Source organism: Carassius gibelio, chromosome B15 (genome assembly GCF_023724105.1).
Source record: "Carassius gibelio isolate Cgi1373 ecotype wild population from Czech Republic chromosome B15, carGib1.2-hapl.c, whole genome shotgun sequence".
NCBI classification, from domain to species: Eukaryota; Metazoa; Chordata; class Actinopteri; order Cypriniformes; family Cyprinidae; genus Carassius; species Carassius gibelio.
Genome location: NC_068410.1, coordinates 24,194,596 through 24,208,205, shown reverse-complemented (window position 1 = coordinate 24,208,205; position 13,610 = coordinate 24,194,596). Strand labels below are relative to the sequence as shown.

Genomic DNA, 13,610 nt, shown 5'->3' with positions numbered 1-13,610 from the left:
CCTAATTAATGCAGCCTAAAAATACTTTAACGGATTTGGATATTAAAAGCATATTAGTATGTTATGTGTAAGCCAGGTTAAAGAGATAGGTCTTTAATCTAGATTTAAACTGCAAGAGTGTGTCTGCCTCCTGAACAATGTTAGGTAGGTTATTCCAGAGTTTAGGCGCCAAATAGGAAAAGGATCTGCCGCCCGCAGTTGATTTTGATATTCTAGGTATTATCAAATTGCCTGAGTTTTGAGAACGTAGCGGACGTAGAGGAGTATAATGTAAAAGGAGCTCATTCAAATACTGAGGTGCTAAACCATTCAGGGCTTTATAAGTAATAAGCAATATTTTAAAATCTATACGATGTTTGATAGGGAGCCAGTGCAGTGTGGACAGGACCGGGCTAATATGGTCACACTTCCTGGTTCTAGTAAGAACTCTTGCTGCTGCATTTTGGACTAGCTGTAGTTTGTTTACTAAGCGTGCAGAACAACCACCCAATAAAGCATTACAATAGTCTAACCTTGAAGTCATAAATGCATGGATTAACATTTCTACATTTCTGCAGTTTTGGTTCCTTGCCGCTGTCGCCTCTGGCTTGCTTAGTTGGGGTCACTTCATCTACAGCGATATCGTTGACTTGATTGCAAATAAATGCACAGACACTATTTAAACTGAACAGAGATGACACCACTGAATTCAATGATGAACTGCCTTTAACTATCATTTTGCATTATTGACACACTGTTTTCCAAATGAATGTTGTTCAGTTGCATTTTGTTTAAAGCGCTATATAAATAAAGGTGACTTGACTTTTCTTACTTTACTCTAACTGTAATGACATTTAATTTCAGTCAACACAAATTTAATTATCATTGGCTTTCTGAGAATTTTGTTAGTGCATTGTTAATATTTTGCTTTGTCCCACCTGATTAATGCATGGTGTAACTACTTGTTTTAAGATAACACATTCCATTGTAATTGATATAGGATGATCTTTTTAAGAGGTTTCCACAGCTGAAATCGATCAATTTGACCTCCAGGGTCTCCGTGTTGACCAGGAGGTAGGGCATTTCAATGTCCCGATGGAAGACCTCCGGGGAACAGCACATGGCAGCAGCGGCGATCACCTGCCACATGAAATAACGCACCAAATCCTCTCTGAAGATACCTCCCTGATGCTCCCAAATATCATGCATGTCCACACAGGGTGAAGGCCGCTCTAGGACCATGATGTACAGGTCGGGATGGTCTTGCCAGTCCAGCACCTTAAACGATGTTGTGACAACAGGGACCTTGGTTGTCCATGACTGTCAGAGCCACCTCAGAGGTACTGATCTGAGATGGTCAGGCTAGAAATACCTTTTTTTGTGATGGTTAGATGGAAGTGGGTTCTCTGTCTGACCGTTTCTACAGAAACACTTGGATTCATTTCTATTAATCTAAGATGTTATAAACTGCAATGAGAGGAGATGACCTAGAGATCATCACAGTCTACTTACATGGCTGATGTCTGGCTCGTTCTCTGTCTTAGCTGTGAATTTCACAGTGACTGGAAGGTCGTCTTCACTATTAAAACACAATTATAGTAATTTTTATCTATAATAGCAATGTCCTACAATGTGGAATGCCATGCTTATTCTTAAAACTATTTCAGCATTGTTTCTAATCCTCACAAAGTACAGACCAAAAGTTTGGACACATCTTCATATTCAAAGAGTTTTCTTTATTTTCATGACTAGGGAAATTGTAGATTCACACTGAAGGCATCAAAATTATGAATTAACACATGTGGAATTATATATTAAATGTGAGAGAGTGGGATGGGTTTATTTAATATTTTACAACATTTTGATCGGCGTTTAGCATCAGTGCATCTCCTGGATGGGGCCTCAGCAATGACCTGTTCACCCTGAGCCTTGGTGCACTTGGGGCGAGAGCAACAAGTGAATAAAGAGGCAAACCACCCGGGAAACCTCCTCTTTTCTGCCTCTTCTTCTTTGTTTTCTCTACCCTTCTCTCTCCCTCACCCGCAGCCATAGGTGTCTTGTGAGGAACCCGTTCACACCCTCACCTCCTCCATCTGATTTTTGGGTTTTGAAAAAAAATTTGTTTTGTTCATCGGTTGTGAATTATTTGTCTAGTGTTTTGAAAAATGTCAAGAAGGTTCCAAAATCTTTTTTTTTTTTAAATCTTTGTTTGATGATCATTTATCTAATGCAGTGACATACATTTTCAGAGAGGATGAACTCTCCACATACTGTTTACGAAACATGTAATACACCAAAGTTTATTCTTATCTGAATGTTTTCCAGTATTTACTGACATAATATTGTAGAATTTTAGGATAGAACTTCCAGTTCAAGTTTTTGAAACCAAGAGAAAACAATCAGAGTTATTTATTTTGTCATTTATTTGTATATGTTTGTTTATTTTTTCGCTCAAAACTTTTCTCACTGGCCTTTATATGATTTATTCATCGTTCATCTGAAGTGGCTGGTGGGAAGCTAGTGATTTTTTTTTCTCTCACAGCCACATGATGGTGCACGACATTGCTTACATTATGAAAATTATGTGCATCCTCCCACCAACCTAATTCACAGAAATTGGCTGTTTAATGTATATGCTGGTACTTTCAATCTTCTTTCTTTTCTTGTCTTTCCTCAAGAACTGTTTTGTAAATGGGATTTCTTGGATGACGGTTATAAATATTGGTGTTTTGTTCAGTGTAAATATAAAAGGGCAGAAGGTCATAGCAGTTTTTCTCAGCAGACCTTCCTGAAGAGTCAACGTAAGCCTTAAAAGGATAGATCATTCAAAAATAAACATCCTGTCCTTATTTTCTCACCATAAATTTGCCCCACCCACAAGTTTCTTCCAAAATAATTTTTGGGTGAACCATGCCTTTAAGATTTCTTTCTAGTCTCTCACTCTTTTTGTCTATACAATAAATATGTATATTTATTAATATGTTGTATTTGGGTAATTTAAAAAGAAACAATGAAAGCAACCCATTTTGAATTTATTTTTAAATATCTTTTTTTGTGCTCAACCAAAAGAAAGAAAGTAATACAGGTTTGGAACAAATGGACACAATGTAGACATAATAGAAAATGTACAGCTGTGCATCTGAAATTATTAGATTTAATGTAATAATCATACCTAGCTTGGAAAAAAAGAGCTTGGATTTCCCTTAATGAGATGGATATTAAGGGAAAATAGTGTCACCATGTTATTAATGGTTAATATTTAAACTCTTCAAAAAAATTTTTTTTTAAATCAACACGAAATTATTTCAGAAAATGTTTACTTTAGAATATAACTACATGCTGTTAAGGTAACAAGGTGTCTTTAAATAAATAACAGATCAATTAAATCGTCAAAACATCCTCAAAGCTAACGCTGCGCAACTAAGATTTCCAAAATATAAGTAACGTTAAGGTTAGTTATTTCACTAACGTTCCTGAATCGAATCGATTCTCTGGCTACTCAAAGATTCACAGGCCTATCGCATATGTTCTGGTGCGAGAACAGAAGCGTTCAGTGAATAAATCTTTTTGGTTAATTAATTGAAAACATTCGAAACACCGAATCCCTACTGAAACGTTCCCGGCTCCAAAAAAGACTAATAATAATAATAATAATAATAATAATAATAATAATAATAATAATAATAATAATAATAATAATAAAATCGAGTCTCCTCGGCATTGCCCGGTTAAAAAAATCGCCATTTACTTATAATAAAAAAATTTTTTGCATACAGACTCCAACATGAATAAACATACGTGAAACTTTAACATTTTAAACCTATTTACTCTTTCACTATTCAGATGTATTTTATAAACCTCCAACTGGCAACGTCTCAGGCATGCAGAGGGCAGCTAAATCTCGCAGCCGTATATTTTGGGGTCCTTCAGCGTCAGACTGCTGCTTTCTCTAGACAGCATCTTCGTCGATGGCGGATTACGATAACTACGAAGACCGGGACCGGGCTTACGGGAGCTTCGGAGGAGGGAGAGGGTAAGGAAAGCTGCGTGAGAAGAGCAGTGAGACGCGGGTGCGGCGGGCGGCGAGGCGCGTGTGAGCGTGGGTTCGCGGGACATCGAGCGCGGGTAGGCCACGCAGCAGTGGCGCGCTCCCGCTGTGATGAATGAAGGCCGGACACGAAACTCCGCACACAGGGGTTTCATGCCTCGCGGCCGACTCTGCGTTTCATAGTACGCAGACGTTATGTAAAACACTGCTGCTCGTTTATCGCTGTTGAATATGGTTCTCGGTGTACTCCTCGGTGTTTGAGTGATCAGTGTTTGAGCAGGGCCTCGATCAGGACTTGTCTCACGTCTATATTACTCTGCTGTTTTTAAAACCCAATGTATCTTATCAGTGGAATTGTTCTCATTTTCACTAAAATGCCGTGGTACTTCCATCTCTCTGGACGTGCACGGTCGTAACGTTATAATTTCGAAGCACCTCGAGGTGTGTTGAAATGCAGTGCACGTGGAGATGATCACGTCGTGCACGCGCTGTTCTCGGCTCAGCAGCACAAGTCCACATGATAACTAAGATTTATTGTGTTTTCCGTCCATCATATCGAGCTGATGACATGCACATGTGTCATACCCACGTGCTGATCCTCTCAAACCTGTGTGGCATTAGTAGATGTTAGATATAGAAACGCAAAGTGCGTGTTTATTTGATGCATGGAAACCTGGGAAAATGAGCTCTGTTTTGTTCTTTAGTCTTCCCTGACCTTGTTGCATTATTGCTAATTATTTTTTTTTACTGTTCTAAATTTTAAACGGATATTGTGGAACGTTATTGCAGTTTTCTGTTTTTATGCATAAAAATAAATAAACGAATTTTGTCCGCCTTTGATACAATCTGAATGTTCAGCATTCAGTGTCACATAATCCTTCAGAAATAATGATTTAATTTGCTGCTCAAGAAACATTTCTGATTATGATCAGTGTTGAACTTATTTTCCAGGTTTCTTTGAATATAGTGTTCAAAAGAACAGCATTTTATGATTTTATAAATGTCTTTACTGTCACTTTTGATCAGTTTAATGCATCCTTGCAGAATAAAAGTATTCATTTCTATAATCTCCAAAAAAAAACAACAACCTGAACTCGTGAATGCTCATAGTGTATATTACAAAGGCTTATTTGCTGCTTAATATTAGTGAAAACGGGGATGTGCAACTATTCAAAAGATTGAGATCTGTAATGTAAATTAATTAGTACTTCCATTCAAGAAGGATATATAAAATAGATCAAAAGTGGCAGTAAAGTCATTTCTAATGTAGTTGGTGCTGTGACTCTGTTAGTAAACCGTACCTGTAGGGACGTGATGATTATATGATGCGTCTCTGTTGGTTGTAGTATTGGTGAAGTCGATCCACACGTGACATCATCACTGTTGTGTGTGTTTGTTCAACGCTTGCTTCTAAAATCAGCACGTACTGCACACGTCTACATACCTCAAACCTGTACTATACGTGTGCATCACCTCACAGTCTTCAGAGATTCCCATACTGGGTGTTTTCAAAAACTGTAAAGGAACAAGCAGAACGCATGAAAAGTTTAGTTTTTGGCTGAAACCATTGTGTAAGCGGCCCCTTGATCTCCTATTAAATACAGAAACTTAATCAAGAAGATGCTTTCTGCAATATTTCCCTCGAAAGCACTTGGTGTCTGTTCAGTAGCACTTTATCACACTTTGTTACCCCTGATAGACCAATGTGAAATTTGATGGTTTTTAGGATTACTGGCATGAGCTCATAAGTGTCCCGTGTGCAGACGAACAGAAGTGACCACACACACACACCACATTAGTTTCACAATAAACCTGGTCAACGCTCATTTTTAGCATCCGAGGCCTCTTTATAAAACACGTGCACACAGATTTGATTTTAGAGCATGCTTAAAATCCATGCCAACCTCGTTTAGATTCATAAAGCGGTCGTTTCGTGTCACATCCCAAATAAAAGGTGTTGTTCACATAATGTGTGTGCACTGTGTAGATTTAATGTGTATATAAATACACACACATACAGTGTCTATATTGAAAATGGTTACATGTTTGTATTCATATAAATTATTTATAAACCAGGGCCTGGAAAACGGGGGGGTAATTCCCCTTTAGGTGGCTCTTATGGGGGATTTTTTAATTTGAGGGGGAGTTAATTAATTTTTTTTGACTTTTAAACTACAATCATCCAAACTAAATGTTTCGTCCCCCAGTATATTTGTGTTTTACAGTGTTATAATGTTGATTCATATTTGTATTGTGAGGGAAGACGCTTAAAGAATTAACTTTGATTGAAGCGATGGTGATTTATCCGTCTTTTATGTTTGCGTCCGGCTGGAAGCACACGTCTAACTTGGCTGTGTGTTGTAAGTTGAAGAAGGTGTAGGGCTGATCAGGTTGTTTGTTTTCGGGCCGCAGACCCCGAGGCGGCGGCGGCGGAGGCCCAGGTGGACCCCGAAAGCAGAAGGAGCTCCCCACAGAGCCGCCCTACACGGCGTACGTCGGCAACCTGCCCTTCAACACAGTGCAAGGAGACATAGACGCCATCTTCAAAGACCTGAGCATCAGGAGCGTTCGACTAGTGCGAGACAAAGAGACAGACAAGTTCAAAGGTGAGCCGAGCTCCAGTATTAAACCTTGTGCTGCGGACGGGACTCAAACCTGTGAATGTGTGGCTGGTTCATCTTTCTGTTGCTCAGTGGGTACAGCGTGGCTCCTGGGTTCGATCCTCATGCTGTTAGATGTACTGTACTGACAGTCAGTGTGAGTCCAAGCGTCACTAAATGATCTAAATGTTTGTGTTTTATGTGTTTCTGGTCTCCAGGTTTCTGTTATGTAGAGTTTGACGACTTGGAGTCTCTGAAAGAGGCTTTGACGTACGACGGCGCTGTAAGTCTCCTAATTACGCTTTATTCTGGTAGTTTTGATCTGTTGTAATGCATGGGGTTATGTGCGGTCATTTTAAATAGGAATAGACCCACTTATGTGTTTATCTGGCTGGTAAAAGTGAAAGAGCATTACAAAGTTTGTTAGTGCGTCATAAACGAGGCGTCAGTTCACTTTCGGGGATTTGTCGCACCACGCTGCATCCAGTGTGTAGTCAGACAGAAAAATGGAGAGAAAAATCACTTTTATATGATGAAGACGATGCAGTGTTATTTTACAGTTGATTATTCAGTTTCTGTACTTGAATACTCTTAGATTCGCTTGAAAAATATAAAGCACTGTTTTTGATGTGTATCTTTTTTATTTATTATATTTATCTATGCTTGTAATGTTTATTTTCACTCATTGGTTATTTTTTCTTCCAAATGGAGCTTTTCGAGTCCTCTAATAGATAAGACTGACCGCTGTTTAAAACTTGCACTTTAGATGCACTTTTTTTAATGCAGCAAGGAAGTATTAAATTGATTGGAAGTGACAGTAAAAAACAAAAAAACTATTGTAACCCAAAGGTTTCCGGAACTTTCTCTCCATCAGAGAATCACAACACAGAAGCTTTCAACATTAACCGTGTTTCTTGAACCAGATTAGATGTTTTCTGAAGGATCACGTGATGCTTTTTGAAACATTACAGTAGAAAGGCTGTCTTCAGTAGTTGTTACTGTGTTTGTAATGAGTGTAGTCTAGGTGAGCGTAAGAGACTCTTGTGAACGCTGTGTTGTGTTGTGTGTCTCAGCTGCTCGGGGACCGATCTTTGCGGGTGGACATCGCCGAGGGCCGAAAGCAGGAGCGTGGCGCTGGAGGCTTCGGCTTCCGGAAAGACGACAGAGGTACTGTGTGTCTCAAGATCACCGTCGTCTGTTTCTCTTCTTCTGCTGTTAGTGCTGTTTTCTCTTTCTTACTGTTGGTTTGCGTGTGTTTCCTTTCAAATGTTGTGCTAGGGATGGACATCCAATGCATTTATATTATAATTGTCTTTTTTTTAATGATAAATTAAACAAGATATGTGGTCATGTGGGTTAGCACTTATAGTTTAAACTTTTTGGCATGTCGGATCCTTTACTTATTAACTTGACTTTAATGGAGTCAGATGGTAAATCAAGAATTTATTCAGTTACATACAACTCAGGTTTTTTTGTTTTTTATTTTTTTTTTATTAAAAAGGCAAATTTGATTCTGGCCACAGTTGACTTCTATTAGATGTTATTATGTTTATTTTAGAGAAAATATGATGTAAATTTCGGAAAAAACCCAAAAAATCGTATTACCATCAGCTTTATAGAAACCGTTTTTGTTGAAACTCTTTGTGATGTGCCATATCCTTAAGCAATGCTCAATATTAGCTTTGTGTCTTCTGTCTCTTATTCTGAACTGTCTCCGCTTGGTGATATTGCATACAGCTTCAGATATTTAATTCACTGCTCATACTACACTAAACCTGCATTTCTTAAAGGGATAGCTCACCCTAAACAAAATAAATTCTGCAATTTACTCGCACACAAGTTGTTCAAACCATGTGAATAATTGTTGATACAGGTCTGAAACTATCCCTTTAAGCCGGCTACTCGCAGTCATTGTTCACGCACATGTTTCATCTTCAGATATTTCTCATCCCTCAGTGCTTTCCTACAGACTAAACTTGTCTTGCTGTTAGCGCTGTGGGCAGATGATCTGATCCTCTCTTTCACCCTGATCTCCGCTTTGAATTGTTGCCCCTGTTAAAGCGCCCCTGTCCCTTTCAGGCCGTGGTGGCTCACGCGGGGCCCGAGGAGGGGGACGTGACTCCAGAGACGACTTCGACCCGTCTGGAGGAGGTGCGCCGTCTGAACCGGGCAAGCACTCGAACCCTTGGGGAGTTAGCCCTAGAGAATGGCCTGAGATAGTCATAGTAGCCAGAATCTGTGGAACGATGTGACCGCAGACAGTTCAGATGTGCTCCTCGGTTTGTAAAAATGATCAGAAAACAGGTTTTTATGAGACATTTACTGGAAGAACACCTAGAAAGCAATAGGACATGAAAAAAATATGTTTTTAGGACAAGATTAAATGATTAAATTAATTAAAAAAAATATTATTATAGTGATTTTCATTGCAAGTAATAATGCAGTAACAGAAATCATTTATGTATTCATTTATAATAATGATGTTAATGATCAAAATCTGCATACATTCAAAACACAATTCCATGATGTTTACATAAAATATTAAATAGAGTATTTTCCATATAAGTAATAAGCAAATTATTTGTCAAACATCTTAATGGACCATAATAGGCTTTTTTTCGATATGCTAATTGAGCTGCTTATTTTTATTTGATTTTGGGTTCAAATATTTGACGCTACTTGGCTGTGTTTGTGACACTCACAGTGTCATGGTAAATGCTTTTCTCCACCACTTTTACAGACTGAGGAGGAAGTCGAAATAGTGTTTGAAACCTTGTTGATAACGACCCAGAATATTGCATTGAACTAGTCACGGGACTTTATCAGATCTTGGTATTGCATATTTATGTTTTGGCTTTTTCATGGATTTTAAGTTAATTTTTGGCCGTTGATCTCTCTTCATCTCATTGCCATCAGTCATGTGGTCAGTGGAGTCTCCTGCTGGTCTGCAGTCAGGTTTCCTCCCAGGTTGAAGTTGCCTGTAGATACTGATCTGGGATCAGACTGAGCACGGCGATGTTTTGCCCAGAGCCAATCCTGGAGCAGTATTTTGCTGCAACTTTGCAGTGGAGTGGGAGAGTGACAGACAAGTTACTCACACGCTTCCTCTCTTCACAGGATTTAGAGATGATGACTTCATGAGTGGGAGGAGTCGAGGAGGCGGTCGCCCTGGCGACAGAAGGGGCGGAGCAGGAGGAGGAGGAGGCATGGGGCGCTTCAGAGATGGACCTCCTCGAGGAGCCCAGACAGACTTCAGAGAACCCTCTGACGGTGTCAAACATCATTCATTCGACAAGAATTACCTCTGTGTGCTTTAAAGTCAACGTCAAATCATAATGGCCCATATTTAATCTCAGGACATGTACTGCTCAAACCTCTTCAGTGCAAGCTAATCATTTACAGAAGCAAAAACGTTTCAGTTTAGGCGATTAAATGTCTAATGTTTGCCTTCGGCTACTGAAGTGGTAGATTTTGCTTGCCAGAAGTGAACTTCATTTTTTATGCGTCTGTAAGGTGCTGTGTACAGTACGTGTGATGCAGATTTCTACACCAGAATTATACACACCACACGGTTTTTGTGAAAATAAATCTTTGCGTGTTTTAGCAAAATGCTAAAAAGAAAATGAAATGACTTTCAGCTGTACACCAAAGTAAACCAATTTGTTTACATCAGCAATTTAATGTGTTAATTTGAACTTTACCATATCAGCTATGTGTGTTAGTGTAATTATTGGCCAGAATTGCTGCGTCCATAATATTACCAATAGCAAAATGACTACTGGGGTATAATTCAACTGAAATATTTTGTTTAAATGAATATATTTAATGCCAAATAATCAATGCAAAGAAATGGATTCAGTCAGAGGCCCAAATAAATATGGCCTGATCTCTGGGACAAAATGTTTACAGTTCACTCCACAACCTCTCACTTAAAACTGGCCTTTCAATAACAATGATGACAAATCTACATATTTTTTTTTTGATCCAGTCAATTCTCAATAGATTGCCCAACTTGACTTTTTGATATTTTTATTGACTTAAAAGTACAAAGGGTTGCACATAGCATTTCACGTTGACTTTAAATTATGTTGTTGACACATTGACACAAATTATACGATCGCACCTAATGTCTGGATTTCTGATTTTCCGCAGAGGAAAGAGCGCAGAGACCGAGGCTACAGCTGAAGCCGCGCACCGTGGCAGCTCCCCTCAACCAGGTGGCCAACCCCAACTCGGCCATCTTTGGGGGCGCCAAACCCAGGGAGGAGGTAATTCCCAAAGACAAACACTAAGAGACTGCAGCCTCCCTCTGCGCTCCACAAGGAAGGACGGAGGGGAGGGACACACGGGGAGGGAAGGGCGAGATCCGGGGACGAGGGAAAAACGTATCATGCCAACGGGAAAGCGATAAGGCCTCCGTTATCATTCCTACCTGTTAGACATGAACAGAGTCCCTAAGAATTCAGATCGTGCCACCATATTTATTCAACGAGGAGAAAACACACAGACCACGCCCACATCGATCGATCAAACGTCATGTCACCTGCACACGCCAATGAGCTGCTCGTGAATGCATGGCAAAAACTGTTCAACAATGGTTTTATGTGCACCTTTGCTTCCCTGTAATTACTGCCAGCTCTGTACTGTAGTTTTCGTCAGGGGAAAGATCTTTCACATCCTTGGTGAGATCCAAAATTGTGTACTATTTTTGTTTTTTTTAAAGCTGCTCTCTTAAATGGAATGGAACTGATTTTAAATGTTTTTGTTTTTTTATAGCCTTAGACTAAAGCGAACACGTCAAGCCCTTTTATCTTGCGAAAAATGACTGCACTGATTTGGTTCGTGCACTTTTCTTGCGGGGCAGCTAGCTAACGTTTCCACAGTTGACATTTTTAACTGCATTGGCGAAAAGCTGTGTTAGGTTCATGATATTGAACGACCGTTGTTTTGTATTTTGTTCTTGAGATTTTTGACGTTTTTTCTCTTTGGCGAAACGAGCTCCTTCACGATTTCAGACGATTCATGTGCAGAAACCTTCGAACGCACACTGGATCATGCGTGTGGTGCTTGTCCTCTCTCTAATCCTCACGGTGTGTAAATTGGCGTTAAAGCACCACGTAGTCAGTGATCGGCTTCGGAGCCGTGCGTCACAGTACGTCTACACTGCGCAATCTTCCCATTCGTGTCGAATTGATTCTAATATTGCTTTGTCAGATTGTTCATGTGCAGAATTCAGCGTCTCCTACAATGAACCCTGTGTAACCATCTTGTTCTTGTTTTATGTTTCCGTTCTCTAAAGAATTAGTATCTGTGTCAGTGTGGCTGCATTATTCCGGAAGGCTATACTGGATTCTACTGGCTTTGATCACCATAAAATCTTTCCGAGACTTCAGTGACATGCAGGCAGGGGCACGAGGTGCTGGTCTCCTCTCGAATCCAAACGAGCCCTCATCCGATTGGCTTAAAAAAGGACGCGGAGGTGGGGGCTCTAGAAAGGGGCGGGGCTCAGTCTTAACTCCGCCTCTGCCTGTCCTCGCTGGCTCCTCCCACACGCCTCAAAGAACACAAACTTGGAGGACGGCATCTCCAGGTTGATTGCGTTTAAGGACTTCGACATCTCTTTCCCTTCCCAAAGTACCTTTGTGTTTTTGAATTTGTAGACGCGCGGACGTAATTGCCGCCGTGTTCTTTTTATATTTTGCTCTTTAAATTTCTTTGCTGTATTTGAGGATTAAAACGTTGAGCTTGATTCTTAATTAAACCATTTCAAAGTAAAGAGCTTTTTTTTTTTCTTTTTTTTTTGAGTTCTTGTTGCCTCGTCCTTACGAAAGATTTCCCCACCCTGACCAAATCCTGGCTCATCCAGAGCTTTCGGGAACAATGTGCCACATGTTTCATTGATTTAGAAGAGTATGCATGATAGGTTTGGTTGGTGACACTGACACGAGGGTCTACGGTCTACAGACACATCCACAGCTTGGCTGCAGTTTATTTCTTTCCAGATGAGAAAACGGTAGAAACGATGAGCCGTAACACCATCAGTACTGCCTTTCCATATGAAGCTAATTGAACAAGAATGAACTGCTCACACATTTCCAGACACGCCAGGCGCTGTAGTTTCATCGAGTCTAGAGTCCTCATGGGAAATCTGTCGCATCCCTTCTCTGCATTTTACTGGATATAATTGAGGAAGTTCACCTTTTTTTTTTTTTTTCTTACTGTATAATAGAGGTCAGCTGGTTTTATTTTGTTTTTACACTGTTTATGGCAATAAACTGTATCATCTTACAGTGTTTTAAATGAATGTGTTGACAGGATAACAGGATGAAATGATTCTGTGACGCTTAATGGTGTTCGAGTCATCTGACGGACAAAAAAAAAAGTTATTTTACCTCAATTCAACCTCGTCACGCGTCAAGAGGAGATGTGTGACGAGTGATTGTTTTGCATATGTAAAGAATAAAAGATTTGAAGAGGAGACCCTGGGTTTGGGGTGTCAAATGATCTAAAGGCCAGGCAGTCAAAAACGACAACTGTCACTTACTCATCCTTCACTTCTTCCAAACTTGAGTGAGTCTCTTCCTTCTCTTGAACACAAAGGGAGATATTTTAAACAATGTTGATAACTAAACCTGTGCCTGTAGACCCTGACTGTTTTATTGCATTGGCTGCTTTCAGTTGTTTTGGTCACCCCAACACTTCTCAGAATGTATTTGTGCTCAACAGAAGAAGGAGACGGATTTCATTTTGGGGTGAATGGTCCTTTTAATGTCTTGCATTTCATCTTTAAAAACATCAGGTTTTAAAACGAGACTGTTCGGTGTATACTGTACTTCAACATACCAGAAGTTCAGCTGTCAAATTTCCCTCCCAAGAAAAAAAAAAGATTGAACGTTGAGTTTTGAACATTACGTGCTCTCAATACCATTGTTAAAATTCTATATAACAAAGCTTAAAATAAGTAATTTTAATATACTTGAGAC

General features: G+C 39.7%; 1 protein-coding gene across 3 annotated transcripts; it reads left to right on the top strand.

The window, feature by feature from the left end:
* Positions 1 to 3,844: 3,844 nt before the first annotated feature.
* Positions 3,845 to 12,915, top strand: eif4h (eukaryotic translation initiation factor 4h). 3 transcript variants are annotated; one of them, XM_052576344.1, is made up of 8 exons: positions 3,845 to 4,012; positions 6,440 to 6,633; positions 6,846 to 6,910; positions 7,701 to 7,794; positions 8,707 to 8,778; positions 9,745 to 9,897; positions 10,780 to 10,895; positions 11,927 to 12,915. In XM_052576344.1, exons 1-8 carry the CDS (start codon positions 3,948 to 3,950, stop codon positions 11,930 to 11,932), a joined length of 765 nt encoding a protein of 254 aa, XP_052432304.1. In that variant the 5' UTR covers positions 3,845 to 3,947; the 3' UTR covers positions 11,933 to 12,915. The 3 variants fall into 3 exon arrangements, with proteins under 3 accessions (XP_052432304.1, XP_052432302.1, XP_052432303.1); XM_052576342.1 differs by having other exon boundaries at positions 8,707 to 8,796; XM_052576343.1 differs by lacking the exon at positions 11,927 to 12,915 and having other exon boundaries at positions 10,780 to 10,934.
* Positions 12,916 to 13,610: the final 695 nt, after the last annotated feature.